At 51.9% G+C, this 21,928-nt stretch overlaps 1 protein-coding gene across 3 annotated transcripts in view; it reads right to left on the minus strand.

The window, feature by feature from the left end:
• Nucleotides 1-21,928, minus strand: part of XXYLT1 (xyloside xylosyltransferase 1) — a 174,100-nt gene that overhangs the window by 133,803 nt on the left and 18,369 nt on the right. For 2 of the 3 annotated variants that reach the window (XR_006335293.1, XM_043874482.1), the window contains exon 2: nt 12,704-12,851. Coding sequence is in view for 2 of the 3 variants with exons in the window: in XM_043874482.1 (XP_043730417.1) it covers nt 12,704-12,851 (148 nt within the window). In the remaining variant the exon portion in view is untranslated. Of the gene's footprint in view, nt 1-12,703; nt 12,852-13,911; nt 13,976-21,928 lie in introns of those variants that run through there. The other variant, XM_043874483.1, reaches the window with a different exon arrangement.

Consider the following 21,928-nt stretch of genomic DNA (forward strand, 5'->3'; position numbering starts at 1 on the left):
GAAAGAAGCCAAAAAGCCAAGGTGTAAGGCCACCTTTAGAGCTACCTGTGATAGCTCCCTGACAGACAAGCTCTCAGACCGCACTGTGTCTGGGACTTCCCTGGTGGTCACATGCTCGGCAGTCGGCAGGCCACAACTAAAGAACCCGAATGCTGCAACTAAGACCCGACACAGCCAAATAAGTAAATTAAAAAAACAAACCAACCCGCCTTTTACCATCAGAACTCTGCACCCATGTGGCTGATTGTACTCACTTACTGGAGTCCCTCCCCTACTGAGAGTTCTTACCCACCTGTGATGGGAATCACCCCTATCCATCTACCAAAGGCTTTCAGATTTTACAAAAAAGTTCAGGTTCACGTCAGGCCCCATCACACCTGACTTAGGGCTCTCACACACTTTTCACCTTCCAAAGGTCCAGGCAGAGGCTGCCCTGTGGACACCCTGCATGCCTGGGGAGCCTGCCCTCTGGGGGCCCTTCTGCCGGGCAGAGTGGTGACTGGGTACATGGGGCAGCGTTCCAGGCCAAAGGAAGAGCCTAGCAAGGCCAGGAAGTAGGAAAGCTGAGTGCATGTCTGACCACAAACAATTTCAAGCAGCCACTCTGGATGGAGGAGAGCGTGGCTGTCGGAGAGCACCAAGAAACTATGCTAAAGGTGGGTAGGTGAGCGGGGGGAGGGGGTGACCAACAGGAGTAGCGGAAGCTTCAGTCCCTGCAGTGTGCTCTCTCTCTCCTCTCTCTCTCTCTCTGGAGGCCCAGCCCCAGCCAGGAACATTCCAGGATGTCCAGGAGACACAGTAAGGGGTGCAGAAAAGAAAGAAAGAGCAAGCTGGAGACTCAATCCGAGATGCTTCACCAGTAGGACCTGGTCAGCAGCAATTACACATACAGCTTGTGTACAGAAATAGGGTCTTCTCCTGCCAGGGGGTCACGCACAAAGACAGGGACAAGGAGAAGATGCCCCTTCATGTACTTAATGTCAACCCCAGAGGTGCTTGCTGGACACGCCGGACCAAGGGACTTGGGATCTGCTGCCACCTGAAGGGGCCGCATCCCCAGGGCAGGCTGGCCTCTGCCCAGGCTGAGACCCAGGCTGCATGGCACATCCCTCGCCCAGAATGCCTGCCCTTTTCCTCCCACCCTCAACCCTGCAGGCCTCGAGGCCTGGCACAAATCTCATCCTTTTCAAGGAAGCTTCCCCTCTGAACACTGGCAGAAGGCCTGGTATCTGGTCCATTCTCCATGCAAATAATCCCACAGTCCAAGCCCAGGCTGCTGACCTCTGACCTCAGGCTCTGTGGGCACCCACCCTCTTGAGCTCACTCCTCAATAAGAAGAGGAGCCCCCAGAAGGCAAGCCAGCAGCACCCATCCAGCGCCCTGCGTATGGCAGCAGACAGCCGACCTGTCACAGATGACAAGACGTCAAAAATAAACCTCCTGATAGCAACAAATACTAGCTGATGCCTTTGACTAGTGACCAAGAATTTAACAGGATCTTAAAAGTCAAAAGATAGAACCTGATGGGGAGACCAAAATGGAAGGTATTACTGTTCAATTTGGCAACTATTTTCATTAACTTACAAACAGCCTCCAGCATTAACTTCATAGAATGTGGTCTCTGTCATAGTATTATTTTTAACATTTTATGAGAAATCTGCTCAGTTCTCCCTCTTCCAAATAAGACGACGAAGTGCCTCAAATTTGCTCCATAGGAGCTGCCAGCAAACAGTTTTCACTGTGATCACTGGACACATGTGTGTAACCTTTGTGCAGTGTTTACTCAGATGTCTTCACTCAGGCAAGTTCCTACGGATCTGTTTTTCCTTCTGCTTTCTTCCGCAGGAGAACCCCCGCCCCTCCAGACACATTGAATGTTGGAGTCAGGACCCACCATGATTCCTCAAGGCTAGCAACCCATCGAGAACTGCTCGTTCAGAAGGTCCAAGCTCCTGTGGTGACTCACCCACAAAGAACATGCAGTTTCTATGCAATTTATCAGAAGCTGCTGGACTTCATCCCCAGGCAGTTCTAAGCAGCCTTAAGATTAAAAAGTACCGAGGCAGTGAGTCGGCCCTGGTGTACGGAGGTGACCCACAAAACAGGCTAGTTCAAGACACAGCACTTGTCAGAGCTTTGATGTGTTGACATGCACAGGACCCTCCAGAAGTAAAAGCACCAGTGACCCATGTTATTAGTCCCAGGGACTATGGCTCTTCAGGCCACAGCTCAGTCCCCATGCAACCTTTTGACATTTATGTAATCAGTTATCCCCATTTTCTAAACAAAGAGTCAGAGATACTGAGAATCCAGGCTGTTCACCCAGAGGCTCTGTTAGGGCTTAGGCGATCCTAGATGGTACTTTGCCCAGAGAACTTGGAGAAGCCCAGCGGCCCCTCCTCCTGAGGCAGCTCCTGAGACATTTAGATACCCCAGCAGTCACGAAGCTCAAGTACCACCTTGTCATTGCTGGTTTGCGATGCAGGATGCTCTCGCAAACCAGGTTGGAGAATGTGGCTGAGGCCCAAAGCCTCAGCAGGACCTCCTCTCATACAAGTAAGCCTGAGGGGGTGCAGGAGAGATGAGGAAACAGTGCCCCCCGGCCCCCACCCTGCTGAGGCAGCCCTGTTCCTGCCCACTTCTCCAGTCTCAGGAGCCAGAAGAGAACTCCAGAGAGATGGGAAGGCACATGCACGCATGAGACCTTTGCCCCAGTGACCATGCCCACTAGGAAGCAGGGTGCTAGGGTCAGTCTCCGTTGCTGTCTTCTGGGGAGGAGTCAGGGAAGGGAGAGAGCCCCCCAGCCCCCGGCCCTGACAGCCAGACAGTGGAGGCAGAGCATGAACTCACCCCGGGGTCTGCCGACCTCACGTCCACACTAAACCACCCCTGAGGCCACTTCAGCCCTGAAGCAAGCAGAGACCATGGGACTAACTGTGGGAACGGCTGCCACCTTTCCCATGAAGGATTCCAGGGGCTGGCAAACCAGTTAAAACAGCATCAGTGAGTTTAGTGGGCCCCTTGTTTCTGCTCTCTCTCAATATTGAGGCTGATGGGGTCGGGACGGAGAAGAGGCCCCCTCAGGATCCCCACCTCTCTCCAGTGCACCCCAGGTTCCAAAATGCATGTACATCCCCCTACGGGACCCCTCCTGGTAGACACAGGTCCGCCTCACTGATGGATGATTAAACATTGGTTATAGAGTAGTTTTCTGATTTGGGTTCTAACTGAACAAAGTTATAAAGTTCCATAAACCAGCCTTAAAAGCCTTCTCTGTTTTATAAAATTGCTAGGAGAGAACAGTGGGGAACATTAACGACCCCCTCATGGTAGTGAGTGAAAACACAAAAAGCACAGAACAAAGAAGTCCAAACTGAATATAGCTTTTACTACATTTGTCAAATTTCACCTAAGGGGGAAAAAAAAAGATGGAATTTTAAAAGCTTTCTGCAAAAGGCTGCACACTGACCTCAGTGTTTCAAAGCAGGAATGAACGAGAGCTGCCAGTCTGGATTTTCCCACTTTGGTTTTATCCCCCACCTGCAGACTTTCCAACCTGGACTCCATTCTTTTTCACATGGACCTGTGAACCTGGGTTAAGATTCATCAGTGCACAAATTACCCGTGATTCACAGCAGCCTTTTCCATCTAGCACCACTGAACCAAAGTGGATCCCAGAATGTCCTCACTAGGGTACAACTGTCTACCTCCAGCTTCAGGACAGCAAGGCCCCCCAGAGAGATGGCTGAAAGAAGGGTGCTCAAGGGTGATGGCACCCATGATGCCAGGAGAAGGGGGTGTTGGGAGCAGGCAGGACTGGGCCACCCTCCACTCATCACCAGTTGCCTTTTCATTCTGTTCTACAATAGAAAGCATCCCATGAGGTTTCAGAAAGGTGACTCTGGGGCAGAAGACACTCAGGGACCAGGTCGTACACTTTCAGGGAGTTGACAGCATTTTGCATTTGCCTGATATTTATACACACAGATGTCCTGAGGAAGTGTGAGCAGTATGGGGCCGACAGTGTTGATTAATGTGCTAGGACTGCACAGATTTCAGATGCTCTGATTATGGGAGCTGGTGGAAAAGGCATTACGGGTGGGGGGAGAAGCATTTTAAACTGCATGACTCCATTTGCAGCTCACAGTAACACTGAGAGGAAGGCAGGTCACAGATGGGAGTCCTCACCTGGGAGATAAGTGGTCACATGGCTTGCCCAGGACCATCCAGAAAATCTCCTTCTCCCACATCAGAAGCTCCTTCCACAAGGCAAAAGTGGGTGCCTAAGAGTCTGAGAATACCTCCAGCCCCACACACTTTGGTGCTGTGTTTGGAGGCATGTCTTACACTGCCAGTTACTGGGCACACGCTGCCTACCAGGCACAGTGCTGAGGGCTAATGGAGGTTATCTCATTAATCCTCTGAATTTTCCTATCCTCGTTTTACAGAGTGATCCACAGAGGAGACGAGCTAACACCTTACCATGTTCCAGGCACTGTTCTAAGCCTATTAAGTATACTCATTCATCTCATTCTTCTAACAACCCCCTGAGCTGCGAACTGTTACTGTCTCCATTTTACAGACAAGGAAGCCAAGGCCTAGGCAGGTTCAGCAACTTGGCCAGAGTCACACAGCAGGCCCTGAGACAGAAAAAGGACCTTAGACTAAAACTAAGGGCATCTGAAGAGTGTGGCCTTCAGACAATAAGAATGTATCTGTATCGGTTTATTAACTGTAACAAATGTACCACATTAATGTAATATGTTAATAATAAGAGAATTGGGGCACATGGGAACTCTCAGTGCTATGCTCACATTTTTCTGTAAGTGTAAGACTGTTCTGAAAAATAAAGTCTATTTGTTTTTTAAAAAGTGACTAACTAGACTAGACAGGGAGACCGACGTGGAGAAGATACATAGGCCCAGAGTTCTGAGAATCAAAGGGGATCCTGAGAAGTTGGAGTCAAGCAGACAGACAGACAGACACACACACACACACACACACACACAGATCTGGAAGAGTATCCACCGATTTGAAAACTGTGAAACATATAAAAAACACACACATATACAACCTGCATCGCTGATAAACTCAGGGTATGTATACTGAGGGAGCGAATGCCTGGCTGGTAAGGACCAAGGAGATGATGGAGCCTAACATGCTTGCTGAAGAGTGAGGAAACTGAGGCCAGGAGAGAGCTGGAGCGGGCCAGCCAAGATCCTCATCCCAGTTCTGCCTCTTAGTCACCAGGTGACTTTGACCAACTCGCCACACTTCTCGGGACACCATAGAGCCCATCTATAAAACTGGGATGTCAATTCCTGCTTACACCACAGAACTGTTAGGAGGCTTAAACTAGGTAATAGATCTACTTCGACAACCCCTGCTCTCTGGGATGTACACAACCTCCTGTGGATTACAAGGTCACAGTTAAGGACAACACAATGCCCTGTTCCAGCCTGGAGCTGACAACTGGCCAGATCCCACCTCTCTGGCCAGCATACCCATCCAGTATAGTCCTTTCCCCCAATCTGGGCACTGGTTTTCTCCTGGGAACAAATGGGAGAGATAGCCATTGGTCTTCTAGACAGCTGTGGGGTCCCTGGATAGTAAAACTTGGGAACCACTGCTTTAGGAGCAACTGATCCAAAGAAACACCAAAACGAAGGAATCATAATCAGCAGCGACTCACTGTGCAGGCAGTACTGGCCCACACTGGCCTTTCCCCACAACAGCCCTGGAACCAAGGGAAAAGCATCCCCGCTTCACAGATGGGAAAGCTGAGGCTGGACAAGGGAAATGAGGCAACACTGAACTTTCTCTCCTTACTCAAAGCCCCAAGAACAGTGCCGGAGCAGAGCCAGCCCTCAAATTTTGGTTGATTGACTCATGAGCAAGCTGAAGCTTCTGCAAATGTGAACCCTCCCTGTTCTGTCTCCGAGGGCAGGCCTGAAGGGTGAGCCTGGACATTTGAGCAGCACAGCTGGGCTGGCCTCTCGCCCAAGCCGGGAAAGTGGAGGGCTGTCCCTGGTGAGCACTAGTTGAGAGTCAGCCACGTCCTTGCTCAGTCAGGCTCTGTGACCCCAGGAGGGTCTCTACCCCTCTCTGTGCCTCAATTCCCTTGCCAGAAAAATGGGGTCACAGGGCCTACTGCACCACCTCCCCCCAGTATAGGCAGACACAAACATCCTCCATAAAGATGAAAGGTTGTGATTAAAGGAGGTTTTATCCCCAGACAGGCAGAGGACACCCACGTCCTCATCTCAAATGCCCCCTCCACAGTGTGCCCCAAACAGAGCCAGTGGGAGGGACAGTCCCCACACCCCAAGGATGACCCCACCTGAGTCCCCCCCAGCACACAGAGTGGGCCAGAAGCCAGTGCAGCTGGCCCAGCCCATGAGCAGCAATCTCAGAAATCCTGAGCCCAGAGGTGCAATGCCTCGAACGCAGGCTGAGACAGGAGAGGTGGCCCAGCCCACCTCTGTGCAGACACGGGCTGTGCACAACTTTAATCCTCAACTGCAGGCAGGGAAACCAACAGAACACAGGCCCCTGCTACCATGACCCCATAACACCTGGACCAGAGCAAGCAGCTAGCCAGGCTCCACTGTGGCCCAAGGTCTGTCTCCTATGGAGCCGGTTCTGCCTAAGGCTCACTCAGAATTTCCTATACCCCTGCTGCAACAGACACCATGGTAAAAACAGGTGCTCAGGATCAGCCCTCAGAAGTCAGACAGATGCATAGCATGCTAATGCTAATTCTATCACCCAGGCCCGGTTCCAGGGCCCAAGGGAGCCAGACTCATAGGGTCTAGGAGGGAAAGTACTAGTGGAAAAGAGTAAGGTCTCCTCGAACTTTCCAGGACTGAGGCCTCACCAAGGTCTAATCAGACCATTGGCCTCCCTCCTCCTGAACTCCTTCTGCCTGGCCTCTCGGGTTTCTCAAGACAAGCCTGAGCCTGTCTCGAAAAGACCCCAGAAGTGCACCAAGCTCCAAAATCCTCTTTTCCTCCTTCCTTCCACCTTTCCCTCAACCTCATTTGTCATTATTTCACATATTCATCTCATTCTCATGGGCTATCTATCTCCATTCAGTGTTCAGAGGAAAGCAATGGGACTGGAGGCTAATTCACACTGAAGTGCAAAGAACTACAGGCAAGAGACCCCAGGGCAGGAATACCAGCACTGGTTGCACAGGTTGATGAGCTCACAAACCAGTCTGCTTTGCCTACTCTCATGAGTTCTTTACTTCCTTCCGTTCTTAACCCACAGAGTTGTTAAAAGCTGGAGGGAGTTCAAAAGTGTTCCCACAGCAGCCAGTGCAGCAACATCTGCAGTCCCTGGGTCTCATGGAAAGAGTGGGGCTATGCAAAAGCTGGGATGCCTATCAGGTCTCACCTGGCTCTGCAGTTCCCCTTGTGTATGTGACATGTGTGATACACACGTGTGCACACACGCGTGCACACACACACGCACATCCAGAGTAGCTGCCGCATGAAGCCAGGGAGTCTACCTGTGGGTCCCTCCCAGCCTGTCCAGCCAATGGACACTCAGTAAAGATATGTGCTGGGCCCCCACATCTCCCCCTGTAATCCACTGCCAGCCTCAGACACCTCCTAAAGCATGGATCTGGTCAAGGACCTCCTTGCCAGATGCTCACAGAGGATCTGTCCCATGTGTGAGGAGCCAGCCCCCCGGCCTGGCATCCAAGCCCCTGGCATATTCCAACCTCCCCACCCACCTCCTCTCTCACGCTTCCCAACACGTGCCCTAACGTGTCATCAATGGAGGCAGTGTGCTAGCTCCCAAACACTCACCACACTCTTTCCAACTGCCTGAACTGCTCACTACCTGTTTCTACACAATGAAATTTTACCCACTCTTCAAAGCCCACCTCAAGTTCCACCTCCTCCATGAAACCCTCCTCCTTCCTGCAAATGCCGTCTTCGTCTTCTGAATGCTCAGCCCTGTGTCCATCTCCCTTCTGGTCTTCATGACGTCCTGCATCACTGGACCATGCCACCCACACCACCATCATGAGTCCAGCACACATCTCTGTGACACCCGCAGTGCCCAGCACTGGGTCATGCAAACACCAGGGCCTTGGCAAAGTACATCTATTGGCAAAGTGTTGACCCCAGGACAGGAGAGCCTTCCAGGAAAGTCTCCTGGGGTCTGTGGCCAGCCTTACCCACTGCTGACCGTGTACGCACCTGCCTTCCCCTCCCCACCATGGACCAGGCATCGTGGCTCAGTCTAGGTAAAGGCTGTTTTTATGGCCTGGTGTCTCTAAGCCAGAGCCAAGAGCTCCTTGGAGCCATGTGACACAGAAGGAAGCTGCTCTTTGCGCCCTCCAGCTCCAGTTGGGCAAAAAAATATTTTCTTTTCCATTGCATAAGATGCTTCCAAGGGTGACAAGCCCAACACTACTGACAGGAGATAAAAGCCCTGTGGGTGTGAGTAAGGAACAGAGAGAGGCCGTGTGTCTGTGTAGGACACATGGGTAGGCAAGTGTGAGCAGGAGCAGCCAGCCGCACGTGGCCCCTCCAACAAGCAACGGAAGGAGAAACAAGGTCTGACTAAAATCAGAGCCAGCAGAATCCACCAGCAAGGCACCTTCATGCTCTCTGTGGACGTGATCTGAGAGGAGTGGACGGTCAGAGTAATATACACGGGGCTAACCATCGCCACCCAGCCCAGCCAGGCCCCCTCTGCAGGATTGCAGCAAGGGGCCCAGAAGAGGAGAGGGGCCAGGCTCTGGAAGCCTCAGGGGGCTGTGCGAGTTTCAGAGGTTGGAACGTAGGTCGTGCCATCAGAATGAGCCAGGGTCAAGGCCTCAGGAACCCATGGGGAGGCCCAGCTCATCCCAGAACTCAGAGAAGGAGCCTGCCCCCAGCTCCTCGCTTCCTCTCCTGTCAAGTGGAGACAGCAACCGCCTTGAAGTTCATACACGGCTGCCTTGGGTCCTTCCAAGAGGCCAGACATCAACGGGCTTGGGAAACTGTACAGAACCTTGCTCCTGCCCGTTGAGTCCCTGGGGTGGAGGCAGCCAACACAGGCAGACTTTGTTAAGGCTAATCTTTGGCCTATGAATTGCACCTGCAGGGAGCTAGCCTAAGGAAATCATCCTAATTAAAGAAAATAATCCTTATACATGAGGACAGTCATCACAGCGTAATTTATGATCGTAGGAAAAAAATAGAAAGCGTCTAGGTAGCTGAGAACACAGAAATGATAAAGTGAACTAAGGTTTAGCTACTCAATGGAACCATTCAAAAAATTTTCAAAGACTATGATTACATAGAAAATGGTGATGAGTGACATTAACTGAAAAAGTCATGATACAGATTTACTTGTACCATTTCTTTCAATTTTCAGCTTAAATGAAGGTTGAATTTCATACTTTAATATATAAGAAAGACTCATGATGCTTTAAATATGTAGTCTAACTTCTACTTTGCCTAAATTTTTAAAAAGCTACGTGCTGGGAAGATATTAGAAAATACTCAGGATTAACAAAGCGGTGATGTTTATGTAGTAGTAAAGGGATAACTTTTTTCCATTTTAATGCAGTTTTCAGATTTTTTTTATGAATGTTACTTTAAAATAGAAAAATAAGTAAACATATTGTAACAGTTTGGGTACAGCGTGTTAACACACAGCAGAAGCTTCCCTGGTGTCTCAGATGGTAAAGAATCTGTCTGCAGTGCAGGAGACCAGGGTTTGATCCCTGGATGGGAAAGAACCCCTGGAAGAGGAAAAGGCAACCCACTCCAGTATTCTTGCCGGGAAATCCCATGGACAGAGAAGTCTGGCGGGCTACAGTCCACTGGGTTTCGAAGAGTTGAACATGACTGAGTGACTAATGCTAACTAACTGTGTTTTATAAAGGGGAGGGGAAGAGAGGCGTTATTTCAATACACAGAAATAACCTGGATTTGGGGACAAACACCAGACAGGACTTCCTGAGCTGTAACTCAGGAGAACACAAGCTTTTCTGAACCAGCCCTCCTGGGTGAGACCAAAGGTTTATGATCCACCCACAACCCATTCTCACTTTCCCAGAGAAAAAAGAACACTGAGAAAGAAACAAAATAAACCAAAATAGCAAGAATGTGGCAATTACACAAGAACAAAACCATCAACAAAGTACAAGACAATAGCAATTTCTATGATTGAAAACAATGAAAGCAAAAGGCAGCAATAGAGAGACATGACAAACTCAAGACAGCACTAATGGTGCTTTGGAAACAAAGCTCCTTCCGAAAATCACAGGAATTCCAAAGGCTCTGCCCAGTAGGAGTTCTGCAACATTGCCAAGTGTTGGGCAGCAGCCAGACTGCTGGGCAGAAACACCCAAGCTCTGTGGGGAACGCCAGGACCGCTTGCTTTATTTTATGATTATCAAACTTTAGTAACTCCTAATAACGTGCTTCTTAGGAAGCAGACTTTAGGCGGATGCATAAATGAACCTCTGGCATCATTCACCTAAAAACCCAAGAAAGGAGGCTGTGTTTGGGTCGGCACATCTCACACAGCACCGTCCCCACCTCCTGACACCACCCCCCCAGGGCCCATGGAGCACGTGGGGGGACACCTACGATCGGACCTACTGCATGGACAGAAAAACCCAGGCCAAAGTCTCTTCTCTGCAGATGTGGGCCCAGGGACAGGGCCAGGCTACTGGGCAGGGCGGTCAGCGAGGCAGAGAGTGGAGCCTGGGTCCCTAATTCTTGTCATCTGCACTTAGAGTTCACAGCCTGGTCCTCACCAGCTACAAGTACCTGCTCTGTCCTGACCGGCCCCTCCCTCTGAGTGCCCCAAAGCATAACCTGGCCTAGAGTTTAGCACATGATGGGCAGAGACCTACCAGCTGATGAGGGAGGAAGGGAGGGAGGAGGAGGGACAGGAAGGTCAGGCATGCCTCCTCCCAGATCTCCTGCTGTTCTTCATCACATCTTCTGTCACGGAGTTCCATTCAAGGCTGATCATGCATCCTGGACAACAGGACTGGGCAGGCCCTTAAGGCCCATCTGGTCGAGAATCTCAAATTGCTAGTTTAACCACAAAACCCTTTGACCAAATAGAATCCTGCTCCCAAGCCTGCTCTACACAGCAATCAAAATGGACTGCGAGGAGTGAGGCACAGGTGGGGGAGAGAGGATAAGGGTAAAGCCCCTCTTCTCTCTGCTCCCCAGAGCTACAAAATCTCCTAGGGCGATTCCTGGAAGCCTGAACTCTTCACTAGGTCAGCTCCTGCAGTTCTAGGTGGGGACACTGAGGTCCCAGCAAAGGCACACGGGGTCAGCAGCACAGCTGGGACCAGCACCTATACGTCTGCTCCCTAGAAGCCAGGAGGGCAGGGCCACAGCTTCGTGCAGGCTGAGATGCCCACAGCACCTGCACAGGGTCTGCCCAGAGAGATCACACCTGCCCACCCGAGGGGAGAGGAGTGACTGCCAGTCACTCAACTCCTCGGTCAGCTCGCACGTGTGTGACCTCCAGGGCTGTGGGGGACTCGGGGCGCTGCCCGAGCTGCACCTGGTCTCCCCGCAGCATCACAAATGTCAGCTCTCCTCCTGCACCCTTCAGGTGAGTGAGTCCCCTCTCTCTTCGGACCTGCACTCATGAAGCTCCCTGAGCCCTCACCTGACAGCTAAGAGAACAGGCAGGTGCAGGAACTTGCCGCAGGGAGACAAAGTCTCAGCCAAGATGGATGGGCTAGATTTTCCTATACTAGGACCACCTGCCAACGGGAACCCGGCCTCAGCCTCTGTCTCCTGAGTTCCTGTTTCACCAGGAATTCGGGCAGTGGTGCTCAGCTCCTCTCCCACTGGGGGCTGCTGGGCAGGAGCAGCAACCTCCCAAGTGGCCAGGCTGTCCCCGGGCTGTTGGGTCCCACCTGGCCTGGTCACAGTTTGGAGAGCTGCTACCCCAAGATCCCAGAACTCCCCTCCTCACCCCTACAAAGCTCAGCTCATGGCTCACTGTGGCTAGAAATAGGGGTGGGCAGGGGGCAATATCCAGGGCTCCAGAATCAATCATAGACTATTTGGAGGAGAAGAACCCAGAAGCCTGGTATACCCCACGAATAAGACCCCCAAACCCCTTCAAGACTTCTAGTCCAAGGATAACCTGCCAGCGCTTCCACACACGGCCGACCTATCACAGATCAGACAATCCATCTCTTCTGCCCCACAGGGACCAAAGCCCAGAAAATACTTTAATTGTGCATCAGAGTTTCAGAAAAAGTCCTCTTAAGTCATAACGTGCACTTCTAACATCTAGGTTTGATAAGTTAAAGTCAGATAAGTACAGGTTCAAACCAGAAAGATCAGGATCACAGACTGAGATACAGGGTCATTTAGTCCAACCTGCCATTTTACAGATAAGCAAACTGAGTCTCAGAGAGGTGTGTGTGCATGAGGAGCAGAGTCAGGGCTGGAGCCCAGGTGCCCCAACCCAGGGAGTCCGCACTGCACAGCTCACACTGGGGACTCGTGAGTGGGCCCCAGGAGCTGTGCGGCCCAGGGCCCTGCCCTGGATCTCTGCAGGGCGTACTGTCCACAGAGAGCTTGGCTGACCCCTGCCCTCTCCACCGGGTGCAGTGGAGCTCCATCTGCTCTCCGATACAGGGTCCTGGAGCCAGGAAAACAGATGCAAAGTCACACCCCAGGGCCCGCTGCCCCGAAGCTCAGGTTACCTTTGGGCATGATCTGATGCATGGCCACTGAGAGGAAGAAGATAGAGTCGCTGTAGTAGGTCCCAGAGCCGGCACTGAAGTGCTTCTGCATAGCCTCCACGACGGGGAAGAGCTTGTCCGTCAGCACGCCAACATCATGGAAGACGACCTGCAGGAGGGCACAGGCAACGGCAAGAGTGAGCGGCCCAGGCACGGACCCAGCACACACACGGGCCGTGGACAGGACAGATATGGCCTCTCCAGGGCCCACGAGAGAGGGACGTGGCACCCCTAAGACCTAAGGAAACGGGGAGCAGTGGGGAGTCAGCAGAGTGCGGCAGTGGGGATGGGAACACCCAGTGTGAGGGTGTGTAGGCAGACACGTGGGGCACAGTGGAAGAGGAGTGGGAGTCAGGAAATGGGAGCTGCCTCCGGTCTGCTTCTGCTTCTGAACTTCAAACTGGGCCAAACTGGAGGAAGCTCTGTGCCCAGAGACTGGAAACCAAGTTAATGGATCTGGTCATGAAGTGAGGACCCTCAGCAAGTCTGGGGGCCTGGCACTGGCTCCAGCATCGCCTGGAGGCCATTACATATGTTCTGCATTGCAGTCAGACGTACCACCTCCCTGCCCAGCAGTGTGACAGGGAGAGGGTCTGGCCACTAGAAAATGAAATCTGAAAAATGCCTGGAGATGCAGCCAATTCATCCATTGACTCAACCACCATTTCTTGAGTGTCCCAGACACTGGAGGTGCTGAGAGAGGTATCAGGAGAAACCAGGCACAACTTTCCTCAAAACAAGTAGAATCTAGAGATGTCACCAGCGGCTCTGTCACAGAGCTCTGCAGTTTATGAAATGCTCTCATACACACACAGATCCCCACAACAACCTGGCATTCAGCAGGCAGACATCCAAGCTACAACTGAGAAAGTAGGTACTCAGAGAGATTACACTCGTCCAAGACCACAGAGCTAACAACTGGCAGAGCCAGAACTGAACCCTGGCCTCCAGACTCCAAGTCTCACGCTCTTTCCACTCCACACACCTCCTCTTTTCCTTAACAGTGACCAATAGAGGAAAACATCAGCAAGATCAGCAATTAAAGGAGACATGAGAGCTTCCTGGGTCGGTTTCCCTTGCTTGACATTTATTCCAGATGATCAGACCATCCCACAGAGAGCCCCAGCCTCACATGAGATACCAGATTACCATGCACTCGGCTCACATACGTCTCGCAAGTCTTCCCTGTTGCTCTGTGCACCCCGCAACACCCAGCACATTCCACTGCACACAAGAGGAGCCCAATAAATGCACCCAGGCCGGAGCCCAGATGTCCCTCCTCCTCCTCCTTCAACCCTCCCACGAGATCTGCTGATGACCTTCCAACTCCATCTTCCCTGGCAGCTAACAGGACAGGACGAGCCTGCGAGGTAGCCACCACCTCAATTCCAGGGTCAAGGACCTGCCTGAACAGGGTGCCGACTGTGAAAGGAGGAGCCACACGAGGCCCCTGTCTGGCTAGCTGACGCTGTCAGCAGCCCTGCTGCGGGAAAAATGACAGATGTGGGCAGTGCCCAAGAAGTCCCCAAGCAGGTAGGCTCCATTCTGTCACTTACCTCTGCCCTTGCCCTCCACCTGCCCAGGTTCCTCCCAGGCCAGCCCTAGGTGCCACCCGCCCAAGCCTGCAGCCCCAGAGCTGTCAGTGTTTGGACGGCTAGAACAAGTACCTCACAGCCCGCGGTGGCCAGCTGTCTCATCTGCTTCCCCCTACTTTAGGTTCTGCTTTTGGCCAGAAATCTGTTTTTGTCTTAACTCACTTTAAGTGTTTCCTTTTTATTCTCAGATCCACTTAAATTTCTAAAACACTATTAAACAAAAAAATCTCTTATACTGTGTTAGCCCTCATGATTCCCTATCTGTAAGCCTTTAAATTTTTTATCTCTTCATAAAAGTCTTTTTACAACTTCTTGTCATTTGTCTCCTAATGCACTTTTTCTGACTTTTTTTTTTCTTTGACTTTTTCCCCTTCTGTGACCTCTCAACCTCGGCTTCCCTGGTAGCTCAGCTAGTAAAGAATCCACCTGCAATGCAGGAGACCTGGGTTCCATCCCTGGGTTGGGAAGATCCCCTGGAGAAGGGAACGGCTACCCACTCCAGTATTCTGGCCTGGAGAATTCCACGGACTGTATAGTCCATGGGGTTGCAAAGAGTCGGACACGACTGAACGACTTTCACTTTCACTTTCGTTTCCAACCTGGGATGTGGAATCCAGACTAGTTCTGCTGTTTCTCAACACAGGTGCCAAACTATGGTTTTGGCTTTGGCAACCCCACACACATTGCTCCCCTGACATCCTGGCTGCAGGGGGACCACAAACCCCACAGGCTTCCCCACCTCCTGTCTTGCGCCCTCCAGACCAGCCTCTGTTGTAACGCAAGATGAATTTTTCAAATTTGCAAATTCTTTTCTCTTCCTCTTTGGCTTCAAAACTTCCACTGGCTCCTCAGAGCCTTGGGTCACAGTCCAAATGCCCCAGCAAGGCCCCACACTAGTGGCTCCAGCTGCCCCTCAGCCCTCCCTTCCTGAGCACTGAGGGGAATTGAACCAGGCAGTCTCCACCCTGCCCGCCACACCTTGGTGTCCTGTGTGTCTTCCACTCTTGCTCAGACATGCACTTCTGGCCTCCCCACGGCTTCCCACGATGCGTCAGGCTGTCCTGAGCACCCTGTGTCACAAGGAGGGAGGCTCCACTTCCCCGTCTGTCTCCTCTGCAGGTCCTGCTTCTGCACTGGCTGGATGGGGCACTCCTGGAGGCCAGGAGCTGGGACTGCTCGGGGCCCCAGGAAAGCCCCAGGCCATCAGGACAGGCTCGCTGAACTCAATGAGCCGCATTCTACGCAAGCTACTAGACCTCTCGGAGCTCGAGTGGGCCTTAGTTTTTTCATGGATAACACAGGAATGACGGACACCTCCCCTCCTGTAAGGACCACCTGGGACGCGCACACACACACGCACATACCCGGCTCCTCCTTGGTCCCCTGAGCTTCCTCTGTGATAGCGTACTACACACACACACACACACACACACACACACACACATGCACGCACATATCCGGCCCCTCTGCTCACAGATCAGCCTTCACTCATGAGCCGGCTTTTCCCTCTGAGCCTCATTACACCTCTAACAACTGCTAGAAACTGGAATTTGACAAGAAGCTGGAAGCTGACAAGAGGGCCCTCAGAAATGGAAGCCTCTGCATTCATTAAAAAGGAAAAGAAAAAAATGGATGTGTACCCACATACACTCAGAACAGGGTCCACTACAGCCAAACCATGGGAGAGAGACAGCGAGCAGCAGCCAGCTCCCTCCCCTCCCCAGGCCCCCATCTCACCCCAAAGCTTCACAGGAGACAATTACATCCCATCAGCATTAATAGATTTATGAGGACAAACTGTACTGGGTACATTGCTCCAAACGCTGTACAGAGGAGCCTGCTCCAATGAATATTTCATATAATAAATCTACTTAAAGATAAATTAATATGTTCCACGGTACACTTTCTGCAGCAAGAAGCAAAGCACAGACACTGCAAGCGTGAATCAAAGCACCAGGCCTGCCGGTATCTCAAACAGGTTTGGAAACTGTGGTCTCCTGAGGGCAGGCTTAGAGTCTGGCACTCTCTGAAGCCCCCAGCCCAGCCAGGGGCTAGTGCCTCACAGCGGTGATCAAAGCAAGAGTGATGGAAGAGAGAAAAAAAGAGGGAGGGGGCAGAGAACATGCTACCCCTCCCTCTGTCCCTCCTTTTCAGATTCCCCACTTCAGGGGCCGCAGGAAGAAATACCACATAACCCAAAAACCCAGGGCCACAGGTGACTCCTATACTGAAGGCAGCTGACCCATGAGAAGATCCAAGATGATGGTTTACAGCAACTGACTATAATTTTTTTAGGGATGTAGATTAAAAAGCCAAATCTTATGTGCAACTTTTATTAATTTATGTATGTGAAAGCGAAGTCGCTCAGTCGTGTCCGATTCTTTACAACCCCATGAACTGTAGCCCACTAGGTTCCTCGGTCCGTGGGATTTTCCAGGCATGAATACTGGAGTGGGTTGCCATTTCTTTCTCCAGGAGATCTTCCCAACCCAGGGATCAAACCCAGGTCTCCCGCATTGTAGACAGACGCTTTACGGTCTGAGCTACCAGCGAAGCCCAATTTATGTATACCTATTTTAAACTATAAAAATCTTATTCATGATTATTTCCATGTACTACACACCTTACAAACTGAATTTTTTCAAACCCTTCATGTGCTCCTCAACACGAATGTCTTTACCAACCCCAGAGTCAAGTTCAGTCATTCAGAGCAGTTTTCCAGAACACATTATCCAATCATCCATTCAAGATGTTTCAGATACAAGCCCCTTATAAATCTGTGTGGGATGTTGTCACCAGAAATGGCACCTATCCCACCCCCGGAGAACCCATGCCCATACCATTAAGGCAGTTGGTTTTTTCACCAGCCTATAACCAGATATTTGTAGCCACTTTAAAAGGATCCCTTATATCAATAGTCCACAATTATGAGATCAAAATCCCAGAAACAGTGGCTAAATCTGTGTTCAATTTCTTGGCTTCCTTTTACCTTTAATGAAGTCTGTCAAGAGAATTTTAGGAGCACCCACATTCAGTAATTAATGCTTCAGGCTAATGTGGTCTCAAGTTGTACTTTGTTGTGCAAAATAAAGCATGTAACCAAGAGAGTGCCATGTAAAATAAGAGACTGGAAAGATATCTCTCTTGCAAAGAACAGCCTGGGGATGGGGGAGAGGGGACGTTTGCCTCATATCCATAACACACAACACCTTCTCGACACCGTCTCCAACATGGGGAGGCCAAAGCACCCAGAACAGCACAGCCCGGTGACAGGCAGGGGCAGATGTCTGGCCCCGGGCTCATTGGCACAGACAGGCCTGAAGAGCCAGACCACTGCTCCACTAAATGTCCACTGGGGACAGAGCCATGTCGAGCCATAGCTCAGCCTGGAAGAGAAAACTCATGTATCACTTGGCACGCACACTAGGAATCAAGTCACACAGAGCTCTTGGAGCCAAGAAGGGAGGTGGTGGGGCGGGCCCCGTGCCCTGGGAGACGCCAGGCTTCCAGGAAACGCCAAGGTCTGTCTGAAGGGCGGCAGGCACAGGGCCACCAGGATGGCCATGTTGCCTCCCTGGGCCCAGCTGTCCCTGGAGGAGCTGCCGGAGGGCAGAGGGACAGCACAGCACTCCGGGAAGCCTGCTCTCATTGCAGGATCCAGGTACTGCAGGAACAGCCGACAGGCGCCCACTTCTCCCGGGGCCTCCCAGAGCACTGGGCGGGAAAGCTGCAGGGCCAGCTTCCGGACTTGACAGGAGAGAGCCCACGACAGCGATCGCCCTGCTCCGTGGGCAGTCTGGCGTGGAATCTCACGTGTGCTGGAGTGCCCAGCCGGGTCTGTGGGCAGTTCTGGGATCAGATGCTAAGTCCACACTTCATCACCTGGCAACCCCAGTCAAAATCCCAAAACTACCTTGTCTGAAAATGGGAAAGAATCATGCTGCCGGTCTCCAGGCTTTTGTGAGGAATGCAACAGGAACTCAGTAAAGGACAGCTGATCTTATCACCCTGTTCCAGGAGTGCTCAAATGCCTTTCCCAGGCAAGAATTCCTTGATTCAATACAAAAAATACCTTCTGTAATAAACAGCCCAAGTCACGATATGGCAATAATGGAGCTGCCTGGCTCTGCAGCACTCCAACTGCATGAGGGCCGAGTGGGTCCTCCCAAAGGCTGGTCAGCTTCCACCAATGTGATCCTAGTTTAGGTGATCTTAGTAATCAGTTCCAACAAGAGCTGGAGGAAAATGATTCCCTGGGGGGTGGGGGGGGGGGCGAAATTCTGTTTTCTCACGGATGTCAATGATGAATGTGAAAACACGAATATTTTTAGGATGGAAAGAAAAATCTGCTAACAGACTGGCAGCCTTTCAATCCACAAACATGCTAGCACGTTTATACTTCAGGGCCTTCACACCAGTGGTTCCCTCTGCTCACAATGCTCTCCCCGAGAATCAAGCACAGCTACGTCCTTCCAGCTCTTCTGGTGCCGGTTCGTATGTCACCTCCTGAACGTTTCCCAACCAAAACGGAAGCTACTCCCCCCGCTCCACCCCACTGCACTCCTGGCTATTCAATTACCAGATTTATTTTCTCCAGAGCACAGATCACCACCTCAGCAGAGATGGGCCACATTCCAGTTCTCCAAAACCTCAGTCGGCCAGAGCAGGACAGAATGAGGAGAAAACAGAATGTAAGAGGGACAAGGTGGCAAATGGTGGGGAGGACCTGAAGGATCTGTGGGCTTCGGCTCAGGGGCAAGGGTGTGGGGAATTCATACCACCTTCCACACATGCTGGTCATTCTCCCGAGTTCCACCCTCTGCCCCACTCAGGTTCCCACTTTGTTCCATTTTCTTGCCTGTAATGGCGCAAGGATAAATGGTTACAATAAACCTCCTCCCTCTTTGAGACGTCAATTGTCTGTTGACTCAGGAGGGCTTCCCTGGTGGCTCGGACGGTATAGAATCTGCCTGCAATGCAGGAGACCCAAGTTCGATCCCTGGTTTGGGAAGATCCCCTGGAGGAGGGAATGGCTACCCACTTTAGTAATCTTGCCTGGAGAATTCCATGGACAGAGGTGCCTGGTAGGCTACAGTCCATGGGGTCACAAAGAGATGGACATGACTGAGCAACTAACACTTTTCAGGAGCCCAACAAGAAATCAAGGAAGAGTAGCCTGTCGTGTCTGGAGGAGAATGGGCCCCGGGCTTAGGAACTGGAGCCAGCCCCTCTGGGTGCCCAGCTGATGGCACCAACTTGGATTCCCCTTTGCCCGTCCTCACCTCCTTACCCCCAGTGGTGGGAGGGTCCTGGGCAAGGAGATAATGAGATGAAGACCTTGTTAGCAGAGCAAGGTATAGAGGTCACACATGGGACGATAAGCAAGAAAAAGCTTGGTCTGTCTTGTAGGTGCTCTGCTCTCAGAGCTCCAAACACCTGGGCCTTCCAAGTGGATTTCCAGGATGACTACCAGGGTTCACGGCAAGTCACAGGGACGGAGGGTGAGGAAGGACCTAAGAAAAGACAACACACTGAGAGGAGGGGAGAGACAGAGTGGGCCCAGACGTCCCTCCAGGGCAACTCCGAAGGAAAAAGGGGTTGGGGGAAGAACTGAGCTGTCTTCTGGGGTCTGCACGTGTCAGAGCCACCACACAGGCCACACGCCTGTGCAGAAACCTGTGACACAGCTGCAGGGTCTCTGGGCACAAACCTGTGATTTCCATAGTACAGTCCATCCCAGGCCCACAGCGCCACGGCCAGCCCCACCACCTGCCGCCCTGCCTCCCGCTCCCAGGGCCCATCTCTCAGCCCTAAGCAGTCACTCTTGCAGGCAGCCGGTCACTCCCTATCTTTTCCAGCACTTACTGAAGAATTTGTTTAGTGAGCTCAAATAATCTATACACAGTAGGTATAACCATTCCTTAACTCACTTCTTCTATAAATTATGAGGTTTGGGTTGTTTTCGTTTAACACTGAATTTTCCTAACAGTAGGATCCAGTTTTCTACAAAATAAGCAAAAGAAAAAGCATGAGAGAGAAAGAGGGGACAGAAGAAGAGATGGAAGGAAAGCAGTGACCCTGCAGCGCGTGTGTGTGTGCTCAGTCGCTCAGCCGTATCTGACTCCTTGTGACCCCATGGAGTGTAACTTGCCAGACACCTCTTTGCCAGGCAAGAACACTGGAGTGGGTTGCCATTTCCTTCTCCAGGGGATCTTCCCGGCCCAGGGATTGAACCCACGTCTCTTACGTCTCCTTGCATTGCCAGGCAGATTCTTTACCACAGAGCCACCTCAGAAGCCTCAGCGACCCTGCACTAGCAAGGTCTGCTTTGTGAAATCTTAGGGTAAGTGTCCCAGCTCGCCCACCCACCAAGGAGTCGGCCGGCTGTAGGGCTGTCAGGCCTTCTTCACCAGATCCCTTGACTTCTTCTTTTTCGTGTGGCCGTCTCCCATGACCTACGACCTCCCAAAGAACACTGCTATTTTACGTGAGTGACACCCAAGGGACACACTGAGCCAGCTTCCTGTCTCCACTGAGCAGGCAGGAAGGTGGCCTCAGCCAGGCTTCCCACATCCATCTCAGACCACACAGCTCTCTGGGGTGGGGACACCTGGGCGCCCAGGTGGCTCTCTGGGGTGGGGACAGAGTGGGCGCCCAAGAGCACCGTGGCCCCCGGAGCACGCAGCTGAGCTCAGTGCAGCCGGGACAGTGTCCGTCACCTTCTGGTGCTTCCACTCTCCTAAGTTTCCTGAAACCTCCTGGTCGAGTGCTCCCCGAGGTATGGTACCCGGTTCTGGAGGGGACAAACAGTATTTCTAAAGAAGCAGAGACCAACCACTTTAATACTCACAGACTTACTTTGATATGTAAAACGCTGCAAAAATTAAAGCACTTTAGAACTATGATTTCACAGATATCACCTCAGGAGAGGCTAAGAGGAAAAAAAGTGAGTCGATTTAAAATACACATTAAGCAGCTAATGCTGCAGGCAGTTCTAGGATATTAGCAAAAACCGTGAAGGAAACAGTCAATCGCCCGACTCTGGGGACTCTGCTCGCGTCCATTGCCTCCATCTGAGGGTGAGGTGATGTGTTTAAAATGCCGAGTGCAGTACTGGCGGCCAGGAGGCATCCACGGGCTGAGTCCCTGCCTCCCCAAGGTCACACACGCTGACGTCAGGACTGGCTCTCCTGACTCCCCATCGGCAGCCTGTCCACTGAGCCCCGCCTTAACCTCAAGCTAGAACAGTCACCCCGCCACGCCCCATTCCCAGCACTGCTCTGAGCCCTGCACATGAGGAACCAGCACCTGCTCACCATGCGACCAGGAAGGGACAAAACCAAACAAGGGGCAGGGAGCAAGGTGGACAACCACGCGCCGTCAGCCGACCGTCGTCAACACCACGCCCTTTATGAAGGAGGCGGCCGTGGCTGCTTGGAGGGGTGAAGTCACCCGTCCCAGGGGACGCGGTGGACGGTGGCCAAGGCCCAGATGTGAGCCCAGGCTCATCTGATTCCAGAACGGGAACCACCCCCGTGGCCTGCCCTCGTTCCACTTTTCTTATTTTGTCCCCTCGCCAAGGGCAGAACCC

Source organism: Cervus elaphus, chromosome 19 (assembly GCF_910594005.1).
Source record: "Cervus elaphus chromosome 19, mCerEla1.1, whole genome shotgun sequence".
Classification (NCBI taxonomy): domain Eukaryota; kingdom Metazoa; phylum Chordata; class Mammalia; order Artiodactyla; family Cervidae; genus Cervus; species Cervus elaphus.